The sequence below is a fragment of the Nyctibius grandis genome, chromosome 20 (genome assembly GCF_013368605.1).
Source record: "Nyctibius grandis isolate bNycGra1 chromosome 20, bNycGra1.pri, whole genome shotgun sequence".
NCBI lineage: Eukaryota > Metazoa > Chordata > Aves > Nyctibiiformes > Nyctibiidae > Nyctibius > Nyctibius grandis.
In genome coordinates, this window is record NC_090677.1 from 3,639,405 (window position 1) to 3,656,478 (window position 17,074).

The following is a 17,074-nucleotide window of genomic DNA, read 5'->3' on the forward strand; positions in this document are numbered from 1 at the left end:
AGCAACACAGCTACCAGGCAAAACCCCCCCAGTGCCACCAGCACAGACCCTGCTCCGTGTTTTTTATTAATTCTGCAATCAGGTGCCTCCACACCCCAGTTTTTGGGGTGGTTTTGCTGTATTTCAGGTCATTCCCAGCCTGGAGCGATAGGAGATGCTCTGCATTTCAGGTGCCCGCTCACCAAAGGTGTGAGCAATTTGGGCTGCCCATTACCTCCTTCCCCACCCAGCAGCTCGTTAGCCCAAGCTTTTAATTGGAGTGGCCACCAAAGGCAGGGAGGCAGCAGGGGAAGGCAGGCGCCCCAGGAGCAGCAGCATCTGGCAGGTAGGGAGCAAAGGGGACCCTGCTTCTCACCAGCATTTTTTGGCAGCAAAACATGAGGGTTTGGCGTTACCCTGGGATTTAAATCCTCATTTGCCTTATTGCTGCTGATGTCCCCAAAAAAATTCCATTTCCTCACCACCGTGATGGCACCTGGGAGCCTCAGGCTGATGCTGGGGTAACAAATATCCCCATCACCACCTCCCGGGTCCCAAAATATCCCTGTGCCTGCCCCTCGCCCCGGGGAGAGGCTAAATACAGCTTCGCTGGAAGCTCCTGGTACCTTCCAGGAAAGTGCCAAACCCCTGGGACCTTGTTGTCCTCCCCAAATTTGTCACGGAAAGGCCATTTTGCTATAAATAGAGGCGAAGCTTCACCTGCCATCGCTCGTGGCTGGGGCTGTGACCGGTTTGGGGGGTGGCACGTGGTTGGTTCCCCCCCAGCAAAGGGGTTGACCTGTCGCGCCACGTTCGTGAGATGTGGTGGGTTGGGTTGGTGGTTTTTTTCTTGGTGTTTTCTAAAAAAAAGATGATTATTCCTATTAATAATAATTTAAAAACAAAACGTGATGCGGAGTCACTCGCCCACCCTGGGAAAGGCTGGCAGGGGATGAGTGGGGGCTGCTGGCAGCACGGTGGGACACGGGGCCTTCCCTGCTGCGTGCTTAAGAGCTTGGTATATAAAAATACATAATTTATGGAGATATATATCTATATATATATCTTCAAGACACACTAAGCTCAGCAGGGGATGACGGCACAGCCCGAGCTGCCGGTACCGCGCTGTAAATCTCTCACCGTGGCTGGGGAGCAAAGTGCTGTTTCCATCCCGCGCTGGCGGTGCCAAAAACCTGGGGTTTTTTCCAAAAAAAACTTTGGCTTTTGAGTTTCCTTCCCAGCCCTGGGCTGGTTTGATGGTGCTTTGGTGCTGAACAACCCCGCAGGGCACTGCGGCGCCTGACCCTGGCACGGGGATGCTCCTCACGTGGGTGGGGTGGGGGGGGCATGATCTGGCATGTGACCCTCTGCGAAACACCTTGATCCCCAAAATTTTAGGGGAAAACTCCTCCTTTTGCACAATGTGGGTTTGTAAAGGGGTGTTTCCAGCTGTACCCACCTGGTGCTTGTTGCTCCTGGGTGGTATTTACATGGGTGAGCGACCTCTGCTCCAAACACTTTGGGTTTTGGGGTGTCCTTTTCCAAAACACCTTTTTTTGGTGAAAATTTTGATCAAGAATTCAGTGTCTGTCCAGGGGGCGGGGAAAACCCCAGCGACAGAAGCTTGAGCCAGAACAAACTTGCATTTGAATGGGAATGGTTTTTTCAGGCTGGTTTTATCCCCCACACCTTCCGCCAGGCTCTGGGTTTGCCAAGCAGCTTAATTACACTTTAGTGAAAGCCTTTTCTCTGAGTGGCTCTAATTGCAGGCTTGGGTAATTGGTCTCATTTTTTTTTTGCAGAGTGGGTTTGGAGCTGGGGAGTGCTCCCCCCCCCCCAGCAGCTGTGACCCTCCCCATCTCCCCCCCCTTGTGATTTTAGCCAATTCCCTTGGTTTTCTGCCCAAACCCCACCCTGTAGCTCCCAGGGGAGGTGCAGCAGCCCCTTGTTGGGGTGCCAGGGTGCACCTGGCTGGCTCAGGGGCCTGACTCAGCTCCCCCTGACTCACAGCCCCATGGCCTGCAATTAGGAGCAGGCACAGTGGGATTCCCCCTGCCCCATTCCCAACCCTCCAGCTCCCACCACAGGGGCTGCCCCACCAGGGAAAGGCTTCCTGAGGATGCCAGCGGGGATTTCGGACCAGCCAGGGTTGCATCATCCCTCACCAGCCCCAAGTGACGACAGGGAGACAGCAGGTTATCAATTAAGACAGCTTTTATTAGAAAAGTAAAAAAAAAAAAACCACCAAACCACCCCGAACGCGATTGCATAGGAAATCTGGCACTTGAACATCAAGTGTACGAGTGTAAACTGTAACCAATGAAGTGTGTCACGGCGAGGGGTCCTGCCCTCCGTCCCCGCGTCGCCTCGCGCCCCCCCTCCCACCACTCTTTCCTCTGGCGATCAAAGACACAATACAATTTCGGGACCCCCCTCCCACCCTTCGGGGAGCCCGTGCAGAGCTGCCCCGGTGCTAGGGGGGGGTGGGTTTGTCTTTGATCCAGCCCTACAGCCCAGCCATCACTCACTCCCACACACACCCTCCCCCCAGAAACCCCATTGATTACAATCTTTGTTACAAAAAAAACCCCCCCAGGATTATTCAGGCAACAGGAGACTGCCTGCCCCCCAGCAGCCCTGCTGCTGCCTCCGGGAGCGCGGTCACCACAATCATCCCACGATCATCGACAGTGTGAAGCGACCTCCGCCCGGGTCCAGGTCTGCTCTGGGGATGCCCCGGCACAGGCAGGCACCCTGTGGGGACCTCCGCCTGCCCAAACTACTTCCATCTACAGCCCTACTCCAGCCTAACCTAAACTACAGCGGCTGCCGGGAGCCGCCACGCTCTAACCAGCTCTTCCAAAGCACTTGGGTAAGTCGCTTCTCTGGCTGGGCCCGTCAGCACTCCTCTATGAGCAGCTGCTCGGAGCTGTACAGCTTCTTCTTGATGACCCTGAAGCCCGTGCTCAGCTTCAGCGGCGCGAAAGCCGGCCCCGAGGCGAAGAGTCCCTGGATCTTGGGCCAGAAGCGGGAGTCCAGCCGGAGCACCAAGGTGAGCTGGAAGGTGGGCACCACGGCAGGGTCCACGGTGATGTGCCCCACGTCGTGGCAAGCCTTGCCGTGCTCCACGCAGAGGTCAAGGAGGGCCCCGCGCAACCCACAGGGCTCGCTGCAGGCCAGGCGTAGCAGCTCCGTCCTCACCTGGGCCAGGAGCTGGGCCGGCATGAGGAGGCGAGAGCAGCGCTTGGCACCCAGCGGGGCTCTGCCCAGCGTGGCCTGCACCACGTCCATCAGGTTGGCGCACAGCAGCTCGTCCTCGGGGTCGTGCAGCAGGTCCAGGTCGGGCAGGGAGGCCCCCTCGGCGTACTCGGCATCTGCGGAGGGGACAGGAGGCAGGTCAGCACCGGGACTGCGGGGGGGACACCGAGCCCCAGGGTTTTAGGGGGTGTAACTGGGGCACGGGGGCTTGGCACAGCACCCCCACCCCCTCAGGGACCCTCAGCCACCTCCCAGCCCCTCAGGAACCCGCCTGCGGGGACCCTCACTCACCTCCCTCCGAGCCCGAGGCGCTGCCCAGTGACTCGCAGTCGGAGGTCTCCAGGCGGCCCCGCTCGCCGCCCGCCAGCCGCTCCCACAGCCCGGGCATGATGGCGCCGCCGCTCCGCTCCCGTCCCCGCCCGCTCCCCTCTGCTCCGCCGCCCGCCCGCCGCCCGCCTTATATAGGGGCGGTGCGGGACGGCCCCGCCCCCCCAGCCCGCGCCCACCAATGGCAGCGCGGGGCACGTCCGCCGCGTCTCTCCTGCCCGGTGACAGCGGGAGGCCCCGCCCCCTCCCCGCCGCTCGGCCCGGCCCGGCCCGGGCCCTGCAAACGGCGCCCCGGGTTGCATCAGGGGGGCCGGTGCGGTCCGATCCGCCTGCCGCTCCCGGCCCCCTCAGGGCCTCGGCCTCACCCCGGCGCCCGCCTCAGCACCAGGCCTGGGCCTGGGCCTCACCCCGGCCCCCGCCTCAGTGCCCGGCCTGGGCCCGGGCCTCACCGCGGGCACCCCCGGGGCCAGAGCCCATCCCAGGCCTCGCCACCGGGCCTCGGGCGCCTTCTTGCGGGGACAGACCCGTTTGTGCCCCGCCGTTCCCCGACCCCTCTCTGGGTGGTGAAACGGGGTCCTGGCTGGCACGACACCAGGCAGGGAGTGACAGGGCCGTGAGGGGTTTGGTGTGTGTTGTTTTTAACGTGCCCGCCGCTCGCCCTCGTGAAACGTGTTAGAAACCGGAGGGTGCTGCGGGGAGCAGGGCATGGCCAGGCTGGCACTGCGGGGATTTTGTTCAGTGCAGGCTGGGGGTACCCCCCCCTCTGCAACGGTTGGACTCGATGATCCCTGAGGTCTCTTCCAACCTGGTTGATTCTGTGATCCCACAGTGGTGCTGTGAAACGAGGGCAAGACACCGTCCTCCTCCAGGCTCTCTGGAACGTTCCCCCCCGGCTCCGTGCGTGCCTGCCCCTGCGTACATGACCTTTCTGAAGCCTGACCCCGAGGAGCGCGGGGAGCCCATTAATTGGCGATAAAGGGCTTTGTTTGTCCTCCCGCCGCGCTGCCTGCGGCTTTATCGCAGGAGCTGAGCGCGCTCTGAAGTCACTCCCGGAGCTATCTTGGGTGCTGTCCTTCCTCAGCAGAGATTGATAACGGCCTGACAGCAAACGTGGTGGAGAGCAAACGCTGGCCGGGAGCGAGGGGGACAAGCCCCCCGCGCCAGCATCACACCCACCGCCTGTGACCTCCGCAGTGGGGAGGATAGGGGACAAATCCTCCCACCCAAAGCAGTGGGGCGGTGGGTGCGGAGGGTCCGGGCACCCCACAAGCAGCTGTAGCGGTGGGGAAATTGCTTTTTTAGGGGTCAAAGGAGAAGTGGGGCTTGAACCCGTCGCCGTTTCGGGAGCGGAGGTGCGAGGCGGGGGAGCGGGTAGCATCCTGGGGAGCTGGGAACAAGCCCTGGCTTGCGCCCGTGGCACGTGGGGCTACTGCTCTGCTTCTGGGGACAAAAAATTACCAAACCCCAACCCCAGCTGTTAAAAATATACACCGATATTTGTGCGCTCGCTGTGCAGCACAGCGAAATATGCACAGGCGCGCTCGGAAACGGTTGGATGGTGCTTGGGATCCTGTTTTTCACAAAATCCAGCTCGTGGGTTTTTGTTTTTTTTTTTTCTCCCCACAACGGCCAAGTCATTGGTACAAATTCACTGGGTGAGGCTGAAAATAGATGAGGAACTGCTGGCTTTGGGGTCAAAACGGGGGGAAAACGGCAAATAAACCGAAAAAAAAGCGGTGAAGGACCACAGGGAAGGCGCCTTGCTAAAAATAAGATTGAATTCTGAAGCCCAGCATAAATATTTTTCTTTCTTTGCCATAACATCGCCTGGTAGGCAGGGGAGCAAGCAGCCTCTGGTGTGAGGGCGAGTTTTAAAGTGAAACTTGATTTTTTTGATCTCTGAAATAAAATACTCCTATGGTGATGCTGCGTGCACGCAGTTCTGCTGGTGGGGGAAGGCGTTGCGGGGCTTGCAGCTCATTTTTCTACCCAAAAGAGACCGTGACCCAGGCTGCTCTTCTGCAGCAGAGCCTCTAGCAATGGTCTGGGGCCAGAAAACAAAGTTTTAACTGCAAGTATTAGTAATCCCTGCGCTTCCCCCTCCCCGGGTACTGCTGCTGGCGTAAACCCAGCGTGATTTTTTTGTGGCTGAGCAGCGTGTCTTTCCCCCTGACCCGCCGTCCTTTCTGGAGAGAGCAGAGGGAGGGGGTCAGGATGATGGAGGAAACTTTCTGGACAGTTTGTTCCTGGCTGGCTGCGCCTTGTGGGATCTGGCCCCCCTCCACGATGGGATTTGCTCCATCGTTGTGATTTCCAGCCCGGCCGGCTTTGGAAAGGGTTAAGCGGGAGCTGGCGGGGGTGGCTGGTGTTGGGGAGGGTCCTGGCTGGGCCCCTGCCTGGGATGTGCTGAGCTCAGCGCTTTTGCAGGGCTGCAGGGAGAGGGGGCTGGGGAGGAGGAGGAGGAGGAGGAGACGGGAGGAGATGCACGGAGGGGCTCAGCGAGTGCTTCGGTGCACGTCGGGTGCAAACCGTGCCCCACGTATGCTGGGGGCGAGGCGGGGGGGCAAATTCCTTGCCCATGGGGTGGCTGCCGCTGCCCACGGCACAGTCCCCATCCTTGCATTAGTTCCCAGCGTCTCCGTGGCCCAAAAAGTCACGATTTATGCGTTATTTCGGCACATGATCGCCGGCCGCGGTTGGCACTGAGGCTGGCGTGATCCTCCGTGGCCAACCCTCGAAGGGGCTGAGCTGGGGGGTAGGCTGCAGTTTTTGGGGTGTCTCCTAAGCGCTTGCAGGGTGGGTGTCCTTTGCACCCTTTCCGGCCCCATCCTCAGTCACTGGGTCCCCGGTCACGGCTCGGGGTGACGGGCACACGAGGGGTGACCCCCGCACACCCTCCGCCACCGCGCCGAGCCCGTGGCCAGCTCTAGCGGGCGAGCTGAAGGCTGTGGGCTGGGTGGGACGCCGCGGCAGGTCCCGGCGTGCCGCCGGCCGGGCAGGTCTCCACCGCAGCCGAACCTTTCGGGCTCATCTCCCACCCCCCCGGGACAAGCCGCTGCAGGCAGGCTGCCTGCCCGCGACGTGCGGGAGTCGGGCGGAGGAACAAGGAACGTGCGTCCTCCAGGACGGCGGATGGGGTTTGGCAGCCGAGAGGCCGAGTGCCGGGCTGGCACCCAGCCACTTGCGGGGTCAGGACGTGAAATTCATCTCCCCTTGGATGCTTCTGCCCCATCCCAAGCAAAACCTGGGAGCTGGTGTTTTGAGGGGAGGGCTGCCAGGGTGCTACCCCGCTCTCCGGCAGCCTCGGTGGGGTGTTCTGGCCGGGCGGTGAGGCGAGCGCGTGCCTTGGCACCGTCCCCGGCGCTGGGGCTGTGGCCAGCAGCACAAGGAGCTGGGGAGGCGCGAGCGGGGCCCGCGCGCCGGTACATAACGTTCTGCTGCGAGCACCCACAGGAAAACCAACCAGCAGCCCTGAACGGGGCTCTTTGTTCAGCTGCTTTTTTTTTATTTTCCCTCCCCGCGTCAACTTTTGCTCGCAGCTTGACGGGCTCCCTTCCCCCCCCGCCGCTCCCCTCCCAGCTGCAGCCTCCAAACCAGCCCCCGCTGATGCTGCGGAGACCCCTGAGGTGAAGGGGAACGGTGCTTCCAAACCCCGAGGAGGAATAATTCACCCACCAGCTCTGCCCCACAGGTTTTCTACAAAGCAGAAAACAGGGCAGCTGGGGAGTTTGCAGCTGCCAGGGAAAACCTGCGCTGGGAGGAGAGGGAGCACAGGGTGGTTTTTTATTTTCCTGTGCAGCAATCCCTCCGGTTTTCGCCGCCTTACATAAAGTGTTTACTGAGCGGGAGGAGGGAACGGCCAACAACATGTTTTCGCGTTTGTGGTGCTGTACAGGGTGAACTTTTCACTTCCTCTCAATGGCTCTCGCACATGTGTCTATTTTGGTGCTGGGCGCACATACAAACAAGCCATGTACGGCACGGAGCCGGGGCCGTGCCATGCTCCCAGTGCCGCTGGAAAACAAGGAGGGCGAGGAGGGGGCTGCCCCGGGGAAATGTCAGCCCCGCCGTGTCTCGGACCCTTCGGCACACGCCGGGTTTGCGGGGAGATGCGGGCAATGCTTGGGCACTGCGTCGCGTTGGCAGAGCCGCGGGCGCCGATCCCCCGGAGCGGCCAAGTTTCACGTCGAGCAGTAAAAAAGGCTCTTTCTGCGTCCGATGATGGCAGTTGCAGCACGTAGGGTGGGCGAGCGGGTGGGACTTGGGGTGAGAGAGGCAGGGTTTGGGGTGCTGCGGCATGGTGGGAGGCAGAAGGCGCACGGTTCCCTTCCTACACCCCACCGTTCCTGTCTTGATACTGGGGGTGTTGTTGGTGAGTCTGGCCAAGGTAAGTTTAGGTGGCTGGAGTAAGCAGGATTAAAAATAGGTGATCTAAAGCAAACAAAACAAGTTGACGACTGAAACGCTCCCTTCTTTTCAAAATAACCCCATCTGGGATGGAGTTTTAATACCGAGTGCCATCGCGTTTAATGGCTGAGGACTTTCTTACTGTGCTGGAGGCCCCCGCAGAGCAGGGGCTGGCGGCTCTCCAGGAGCGGGGAGGAGGTTTTCCGGGCTGTGCAGAGGGGGAGGCGGCGTGGGACACGGCTGAGCTGAGCTGTAGCCTTACGTGAGAAACCGTACAGTGAATTTCCATGGGTTGTGGAGCTGGAACTGGGGCTCCATCTGCAGATTGGGGCTGGCTTTTGGGTGGTGTGCGGCTCTGGGTGACGAAAAGCTGACTCTGATATTAGAATTAAGTTAGAAACAAAGGCAGAACATGTCTGCATATTTTTTTCCCCCCTTAGTTTTAGCTAACGCAAATTGCTGGTGATGATACAACTAGAGATGGGGATGGATTCAAATTAATCTGTTTCAATCCAGATGGGGCTGGACTGAAACAGTGAGTAAAAATAAAATCATCTCGTAAATCAGATGTTGAAAAATAGAAGAATGAGGCATCTGGAGCAGTAAGTCGTACGATTGCTTCAATAGAGGGCTGAGCTTATCCTCTCGCTGGCTAGCAAAAACGTGGTGTTAGGGCTCTAATCAATGGAAAATTGGAACAGTTACGCCAGAAAATGGAAATCCAGTTCCCCTCAAGAACAGACGTGAAGTACAAACGAAAAACAGGAGGATTAAAATGGATGGATTTAAATAAGGGGTTTTCTGCTGGCAGAGTTAAACCAGGATTAAAATCTGCTTTAAATCAATCCACTTTTGAGCATAAAGCAAGTGTGGTCTGGTTCCTCTCAGGTTTTTTTTTTAAATTGAACTTAAGTTGATTGTTGTAACAGCTTCATTAAACGTCCTGTTACCTCCCCAACAGCTGATTCTTTCATCAGACCCACCCCCACCAAGCTCTGCAAAGGTAAACAGTTTCAAAGACAGAATTATTTTATTACCACAGAGCAATCTAATACATAATAAAGAGGAAAGAAGAGTTTCAGGGTGCTAAAGATACAGCTTCTGTGTTAGAGAGCAGTGTCCTACCAGCACTCGCTGTGTGGACACAAGAGAAACAGAACAGAGAGAAAACAGCTTCGGCCATACACGAGGTGCCTCTGGAGAAAGCGTTACCGCTTGCCCCCTCTCAACCAACCCGGGACGGTTCTGGTCCTGTTCATCCCCCAGAACAGTGGCTAGGGCTGAAGGGTGTTTTTGGCAGGGCGTCGTACCTCTGCTCTACAGAGATGCCAGCTTCCCAGCCCGTGGAGCACCCAGTCCTTCGGCCACACACCGGGGAAAGGCCAGGCTGAGTTCTGGGTTGCTTTCCCCGCAGCCACACTGTAAGTCTTCCCTCCTCTGTAAGCAATAAGGTGATTCTCCGCGTTCTGTACAACTGATCCTACCTTCTAAGTTACAGAAACTGAGCCCTGCCAGCCCGTAATGCTGCAGGTGACTTAAGGAATCCTGGCATTTCCACGTACTGGCAGCTTTACCGGGGGGGTATCCTCGCTCTCAACTTAAAAAACAAAAAGCCCAGTCCTGCCGATGCAGCTGTCAGCATCCTGATAAATGAGGGTGTGTTTTGAAGCCAGGCCAGAGAATGTTTTCCTTCTGCTCCCTGACAGCAGCGATCCAGACACGCTCAGCCCGAGGAGGGAGTGAATCCCAGGAGCTGCTCTATTGGCTTGTACCTCCACTCATCTGCCTCCAGCTCTTCCACCAGACCGGCTAGTTTTTCCATCCGTGCGACTTGTTGATCTGCGAGAAGTTCAAAGGTAACTTTGTTTTGCAACGACAGCACAATTAAACCTTTCAATTCGATGCAAATTCCCAGCTGTCAATGGGGAAGAGAATAAAATAAAATCCACTGAGCCCATTTGAATACCGACCCACTCTACGTGACATGCTGCGAGACCTCGCCAGATCACAGGAGAAAGCAGGGACAGGCTTTTCTGCCCCATCTGGCGCTGAATGTGTATTTACCCACCCCTGCCCGTGCCGTGCAAATTCAAGTCCTAACAGGGAAACACAAGGGGGTGAAAACAGGAGGAAGCTCCTTCCTTTAGCATAAATATTCATAGTGCGAAAGAACAGAGAAGTTCAGAGAGAGCTTGGTCAGCCCACGGTAGAGCTGGGCGCAGCGTGAGGAACTCCTCAATTTAAGGAAGGTCCTTTGAGGAGGACCTGGATGAGTGTAACAGAAAGGCTCTGCAATCGGAGCGTGCTAATGACACGAAGGTCCCTGTGGAGAGTTGGGCTGCCTCCCTGGGGATCCCCAAGACGGCTCATTCCTCTCAGTTTTATTTAAAACCGGTTGTGCGTTGGGCACGCAGGCTCCATTTTCAATGAAATGGGCTGCAGCGGCAGGGAGGTAAGAGCCGCCCTTCCCTTGGCTCGCCTGGAAGTTTAAGGGATCAACGGCCTCTTGGAAAAACAGCCCAGTACGAGCCGACTTACTAGCAAGAGGCGTGATATAAAACGTGAGTGATTTATGCTGACTGCAGCAGCGGGGGCTTTTAAGAGGGATTGTTCTCACTCCGCCTTCTGCAACCGAGTGCTTTTGGGAACTGTCAAACGAACGTGCCAAAAAACAATGACCTCGATGTTTTGTTTTTTTTTTTAAAGCTTTTCCCCTTTCTTACAGGGAGGCGACTGGTGCTCCACAACCCAGTTTCAAAGGCTGGTGCTTATCAGGGTGCCAGTCTGTGCAGCAGCCCCCGGTAGCTGGGGAAACAATGGCTCTGAAGTTCGGCTTGGCTTTTCGGTTCAGAAATACAGGATCACGGCCTTGCAAGCTGCTGCACGCCCCCAGACCTCCTCCTGACAACCCTCTCCGGTCTGAGACAACACGTGGAAGCACCCGCTCTAGCTGACAAGAGGCGGGGAGCAGAAAGGCCGTGACCCTCAAGCAGCAGCCGCAATCTGGTGTTGAGCTCTGCCTGACACCATGAGAACGCAAGCTGCCGTGCAGTCGAGCCCATCGTTCAGTTACAGGCACCTGGGCGGCGGGCGAAGGCCCCGGGAGGGAAGCAGAAGTTCAAACAAGACGTAAGGCTCTTTACTGGGGAGATGGGGAGCGGAGTCAGCGCCGTCCCGCCACGCCAGGCACCTGCGCATCCATCTCCCAAGCACCTTTGGAAAAACCTCGCTTGACCCTGCCGGCGTCACGAGGGCTCAGCAGAGAAACCAAGGTGGAATCGAGTGTCTCTCTGCCCGAGGCCAGAGAGACAGTCAGCGCTGGGCCAAGATCAGAGCGTGGGCGTTTCCTGCCCATAACCTCTTCTTCTGGCCTCACCTCTCGTGAAGGCAACGCGGCACAGGGCGATGGAAAAACAAGCTGCGAAAGGCACAGCCTGTTCCCACCCAGGTGGTGTGGGCTCCCGGCGCTTTGCATAGGGCTTGCAAAAGGACTCGGTGATGGTCTGACTTGGCGTTAATTCGCCAACTTAAAAAGGCTGCTCTGCTTTTTTGTGGTCGGCACCCGAGAACGTGTCAGCCTTTTCTCCTGCCACCTTCCCTGATCGACACGCAGTTAAAATAGACGGCGCTTCGGTGCTTACCGTGTTTCACTTGCTTCAATGTCGATGCAACCTGATAGCTGAAGACAGACTCACAGAGGAATCTTTCGGAGCCATCTGTAAACAGAAAAAGGGAGGTGGTTTAATCTGAGAGTTTTAAGACCGAGCAGCCTTCACTGAGTGCCACTGACCTTCTATTTTTATGTTTGAGGTGTGGGTTTCCCCGCTTGCCTCGTTTCCCCTGCGCCAAGCACACACCGCTCCGGCTTCTCGCCCATGCAGCCCCGTGCTCAAATCCCGTGCGGGGCTTTGGCTGGCTCCCTGGCACAGCTGTGCTACATGGGAGACATCCCACCTGGTAGTCTGTTACGTCCCCTCTGACCAGCAATTTTAGTCCATTTTCAACAGAAAATGGCCCCGCACTTCAAGAAAGATGTTGAGGTGTTGGAGCGAGTCCAGAGGAGGGCGACCAAGCTGGTGAAGGGTCTGGAGGGTCTGACCTACGAGGAACGGCTGAGGGAGCCAGGGGTGTTTAGCCTGGAGAAGAGGAGGCTCAGAGGTGACCTTATTGCAGTCTACAACTACCTGAAGGGAGGTTGTAGCAGAGTGGGAGTCGGCCTCTTCTCCCGGGCAACCAGCGACAGGACAAGAGGACACAGCCTCAAGCTTCGCCAGGGGAGGTTCAGGTTGGACATTAGGAAGCATTTCTTCTCAGCAAGGGTCATTAGACATTGGAAGGGGCTGCCCAGGAAGGTGGTGGAGTCACCATCTCTGGAGGGGTTTAAGAAAAGACTGGACATGGCACTTAGTGCCATGGTCTAGTTGCCATGGTGGTGTCAGGGCAATGGTTGGACTCGATCCCAGAGGGCTCTTCCAACCTGATTGACTCTGTGATTCTGTGAGAAGGTAAGCTAAGGAGAAGCCAGCTAATATTACAGCAGTCTCTGATTCCTCTGAGGCTCAGACGCTTGTGTCCTCATAATGCTTTACATTTCCCACAGGCTTAGACCATAACCCTGCATAAAGGATTTAAAATAATGTGTATCTTGCCATCTAAGTCAGTAAATCATCACACAACTGCCTTAGAAATAAATCAATCTGGAATATATAGCTAATCATGTACTAAGTTCTGACATAGTTTATACTACTTCCTTCTAAAAAAGCCCCCAAAACCTAAGGGTTTATTTAAAAACAAGTGAGAGAGTTAAAGTATCAGTAAAAATCAGTTAGTGGGGATTTTTGAAGAAGAAACTGGCATGCAGCTACCCCACTAGCACCGGCCTGACGAAAGAATGGGTAAATCACCTTTTATCTCTGAAATTAAGAAGCTACCTTAAAGCTTCCTGCAACAGGGACAGCGTTTAGTTGTTGCTGCCACCCAGAGCAGGCGAACTGCCGTGTTACTGGTAAACAGGTCAGCCCAAAGCAAAACCAAGTAAAAGCTCCATGCCATAAAAACGAGGAAGAGAAGCAATTTTAAAGACTTAAGGGTAGAAACAGACCCCTGGCCCTGGAAAATCTAATCTGAAGTTGAACCCCAGGTGAGAGGGCAGAGTCGAAGTTTCGCCGTGCTTGGAGCATCCTCTCGCAAGCTGTTGAAACGCTGGGTCGGTGCTGCCCTGTGCTATTTCCAAACGTACCCTTCCCTCTCCTCCGACTCCCCGGCCTGGCCGTCCTGCCCTGCCGAGTGGCTCTCGGGAGGAACAGCTGTCTGTCTGTTTGGTAACACAAAATGTTTCATTATTTTAATTTGTTTGGAGGGCTCGTTAAGTTCTATGAGCAAGCTTTTAGTCATAATTACTTCAATAGACTGGCATATGGGCTCTAATGTGTCATAAAAACAGTCCTTAAACGACGCAGCGATCGGTTCCCAGCTGCCGTGTTCGTCTCTACCGGAACGCAGTCACTTCTGAGCTGCAGGGCCACCCCAACGAACCTCAGGCTCACGCAGACAAGTGTGTGGCACAGTGACACAGGAAGTTCAAGAGGAGCAGACAGACAGACCTTGGCTTAACCCTGTCATCTGGGTGACCTGCCCTTCCTCCCTCACCCAGAGCACGGGCAGGGATGCGCAGCCGCGACGTGCCTGGGTCTTCCTTCAGGCAACCATGACGAAGCCAGTGGCATGGCCCAGGCACCCAAACACAAGACGCTGCGCTAGATCAGAGCCCCGACCCTCCCCAAGGAGAAATGCCCCGACAAGAGTGAGCCCAAAAAGGGGAACGTGCTGAGCCTCGAAGGATTAACAGAGAGGTCTAGTCCTGATTTATCCTCTCGCAAACCTCTGCAGCAAGGTTTTAACTCGGGTTGAGGGCAAAAGCAAGCCTTATGTTTGCTGGCCAGCAGGGATACAAGCTGCCTCCTGTACCAGCCCAGTCAAATCCAACCCCAGAACGCGTTTTGCCAAGAAAAATACTCCTGCCTCAGCTATCTTTACAGTAATTGCTGCCCGACATCAAAGGATTAGCTAACAATGAGCAATTAACACCGTCATGTTCCCTTTCAGGTGGATCGCTTCCTCGTCTGAAGTGGTGTCATGGAGCTAAAAAAACAGGTGACTGCCAGAAAAATCACTTCCTCATGAACAACGGGTGGGAGAGCCGGGGCTGCTCGGGACCTACCCAAGCCCCGATGCTTCCTTCCTCCCTCCAGCTTTTGCCAACTAAAGTCTGAAAAGGCAGCGGGGTGCCAAGCTCAGCAACTCCCTTGCAGGGCTGCCTGTGCACTGGGAGGAGTGGGGAAGGAGAAGGGCAAGCAATCACCTTCCAGCATCTCCCCGGCTCCTTTGGGGTAAGTGAAGAGGGCTTTTCGGGGTGGCGCCAGGTCCGAAACGCTGAACCCCGATCCCGTCACAGAGCTGCCGCTGACTCCGCCGGCTGAAGAGGATGAGGAAGAGGCTGCCATTTCACCCCGTCCCAGCCTGAAAGAACAAAAAAAGGAGCAAAGCGGAGTGAGGAAGGGCGTCTCGGAGTTTCCCAGGGCACAAAGCCAGCAACCGCACATGTTATCTGTCAGCAAGACGAAGGCGGCGAGGTCCAGGAAGAGCCAGCGAGCACAGCTTTGGGCTGCCACCCCCACTCTGTGGCCTCCAAGCGCTGGTGGCTGGAGGCTGCCCTGCATGCGTGGGAGAGGCTGCGGGGACGGATGCAGTTAGCTGTCACACCACGGGGTGGCACCCAGAAACTGAAGGTAACCCACGCCCTGACCCCTCGGATGAGGGGGCCTGGGAATTCAGCGGGACGACATAAAAATAACCTGGCATAGGTCGCTGGCCTGAATCCACTGGCCTTCAGCTGCCTGGCACTTTTCCCGCTCCCCAGAGTCATAAAAAGACCTTTTTTTTTTTCTTTCTTTCTTTTTTTTTTGTCTTGTTTCCAGGAGCACAAGCACGGAAAAAGTCCTGCTGCCTCATAAAACTGGGAAGCCTGCAGGACTGCCAGTTCCAGCGCCGCATCCTGCACGAAGCCACGCTGCGCCTCATTGGCAGCAACTGCTCTCTGCGTCGCTCCAGATGTGCTTTTGCTTTTAAAACACCACATTTGACCTAAACCGGTAATGGCTGAGCATCTGCCTGCCTGTACAGCACAAGCCTGGTGGCCTCTTGCATAATCTTTTCTCAGCCTCCTTTTTAAGAGGTACTGGCTGTACGTTTGTCACGATGGAGTACTTAAAACTTGCCACATACCTCTCTGATAGTAAAAAAGCTGTCACTTGCTACTCCTCCAAAACCCATATAAGCACTTCCCAATTATCCTGTCCATTTAATACATTTGTACTATCCTACCTATTTAATACACTTCTGCAGACTCTTCAGGCTATGCAAGCAGTGCCTTTGGAAAGCACTCAAGGATTTAGTGGGGAAAACGGGTTTTTTGAAGGCTGTTACACCTAGGAATTGTGTGTTCAGTCACAGTTAAGCTCAAGGTTGTTTCATTTACTGCGTGTAATAGAAAACAACGCAGCAGCTCGCTGGGGGCTTATGGGCTGTGAAGGAAAACGCCTGGGTAAAAGAAAGCTTTAATATGGCACTGATACATCCAGCAACACCTTCAACAAGCCCGGGCAGGCCCCTCTTGTGAGGGGAGACGGCGCTTTGCGCTGAAAGGACGCCGAGCGGGGCTCGCAAACCCTTAGAGGGCTCTTATGTATAGCAGCAGGGTCTTTATTTTACACAGGCAGCGGCAAACACAGAGGAGGGGGACGGCAGGCCAGGACGATGCCTCCACCTGCACCTCCACCACCATGTCCTCAGGCCTGAGGCGCCCGCCATCTTGGGGGGGGGGGCAGTGGTGGGGCTGCCCGCTCTGCGCATGCGCCGCCGCTTGCCCATATTCCCGCCAAGGCGGGCAGCTGCCTCGGTACGCCAGGCCGCATGCGCCGCGCGCACCCTCCCTCCCCCCGCCCCTACGCATGCGCCGCGCGGCCCCAGGCTCCGCCCCTCCCCGCCCCCTCGCGCCATGGCCCCTCCCCGGCTTCCGTAGCGAGCTGCTTCCCGGTGAGTGAGGACCCCCGGCGCCTGCCTCTCCCCCGCCCCACTCCCCGTCCCGTTCAGCCGAGCGCCCTCCTCCTCCCGGGCCGCCCCTCTCCCGGGGCGCGCCGGCCCTCTCCGAACCCCTCACCTGGGCGCCCGGACGGCTTGGCGCAGGCGGCGCGCGTGATCGCGCTCGCGGTGCATGCTGGGGCGGGCGGGGGCCGCGCGCGGCCCCTTCCTACTTCCGGCGGGGGCGGGCGGGGAGCGGTAACCCTTGGCAACGGCTGCGGCGGCCCGTACCCGCCGGGCCTGAGGCGAGCGGGCGGGCAGGGCCGCGACCGGCGGATCCCACCGCTCCCGGGGGATCCCGCCGCTCCCGGGGCTTCCTCAGGGTGCCTTAAGGCGTGGGGGTCCGCCCCTTGGCTGCCCTCGGTGCGGGCGGCGGTGGGGCCCGGCGGGGCTGTTGGGCCCCTGCCGCGGGTTGGGGTTCGTTCCCTACCCGGAGCCTGGCTTAATCCTGCGCTCCGGCTGCGGCCCCAGCTGCTTTGTGTCTCCCCTCTAACACCACGGCAGTATCGCTCTCCCTGCGGGCACGTAGAGCCCAGACCCCCGTCAGGCGTTGCTGGTGCAGTGGCTCCTCAGCTTTTCAAAGGCCTGTATCAAGAGGTTCTGACACGAGTTCTGTAATTTAAACAACAAAAAAAAAAGAGCCTGTGTTTTTTCATGGCTTATTCTATCTTCCTCTACGCACAGTTCACATCTGCGCTTCTTTCCTTGAGCTACAGGAATGCCTTCGTGTTTAAATGTAAGTTGAGGTGGTTGTAGGTAATTTAAGAAGGTAGGGCTGTCATTGAGGGGAAAACCATTAACCTCAACCTGATGTCACTCCATACAATAAATCCAGTTCAGGATAAATGCATCTTCAAAGGCAAGCTCTTCATTTTTTCCTGTCAGGTTCTGTTGTAGTGGACAAAGCCGAATTTTTTGGTGGAGACTTTGTCTTCTGAGTAACAGAAATTTCTGGTTTAAAAAC

General features: G+C 56.9%; 3 protein-coding genes across 3 annotated transcripts in view; 1 reads left to right on the forward strand and 2 right to left on the reverse strand.

Moving 5' to 3' along the window:
• Positions 1 to 2,175: 2,175 nt before the first annotated feature.
• DDIT4 (DNA damage inducible transcript 4) lies at positions 2,176 to 3,657 on the reverse strand. Its single transcript, XM_068416674.1, has 2 exons — positions 3,529 to 3,657; positions 2,176 to 3,353 (listed from the first exon to the last, which is right to left on the reverse strand). Exons 1-2 carry the CDS (start codon positions 3,623 to 3,625, stop codon positions 2,878 to 2,880), a joined length of 573 nt encoding a protein of 190 aa, XP_068272775.1. The 5' UTR covers positions 3,626 to 3,657; the 3' UTR covers positions 2,176 to 2,877.
• Positions 3,658 to 8,982: 5,325 nt separating this feature from the next.
• Positions 8,983 to 16,270, reverse strand: ANAPC16 (anaphase promoting complex subunit 16). The gene is made up of 4 exons (XM_068416525.1): positions 16,190 to 16,270; positions 14,333 to 14,490; positions 11,613 to 11,687; positions 8,983 to 9,810 (listed from the first exon to the last, which is right to left on the reverse strand). The coding sequence occupies exons 1-4, from the start codon at positions 16,243 to 16,245 to the stop codon at positions 9,695 to 9,697; spliced, it is 405 nt and encodes a 134-aa protein (XP_068272626.1). The 5' UTR covers positions 16,246 to 16,270; the 3' UTR covers positions 8,983 to 9,694.
• Positions 15,996 to 17,074, forward strand: part of ASCC1 (activating signal cointegrator 1 complex subunit 1) — a 37,700-nt gene continuing 36,621 nt past the window's right edge. Inside the window, exon 1 of the mRNA XM_068416524.1 lies at positions 15,996 to 16,065. The gene's annotated coding sequence lies outside the window, so the exon portion shown is untranslated. The remainder of the gene's footprint in view (positions 16,066 to 17,074) is intronic.

Excerpts from the sequence above, each read along its gene's own strand:
- ANAPC16 (XM_068416525.1), bottom strand. The coding sequence starts at position 16,245 with ATGCACCGCGAGCGCGATCACGCGCGCCGCCTGCGCCAAGCCGTCCGG. Across the intron at positions 11,688-14,332 it reads AGCCGGGGAGATGCTGGAAG|ATGGCTCCGAAAGATTCCTC; the intron begins GTGATTGCTTGC and ends TTCTGTTTACAG. Across the intron at positions 9,811-11,612 it reads ATTGAAGCAAGTGAAACACG|ATCAACAAGTCGCACGGATG; the intron begins GTAAGCACCGAA and ends AACTTCTCGCAG.
- DDIT4 (XM_068416674.1), bottom strand. The coding sequence starts at position 3,625 with ATGCCCGGGCTGTGGGAGCGGCTGGCGGGCGGCGAGCGGGGCCGCCTG. Across the intron at positions 3,354-3,528 it reads CGCCTCGGGCTCGGAGGGAG|ATGCCGAGTACGCCGAGGGG; the intron begins GTGAGTGAGGGT and ends TCCCCTCCGCAG.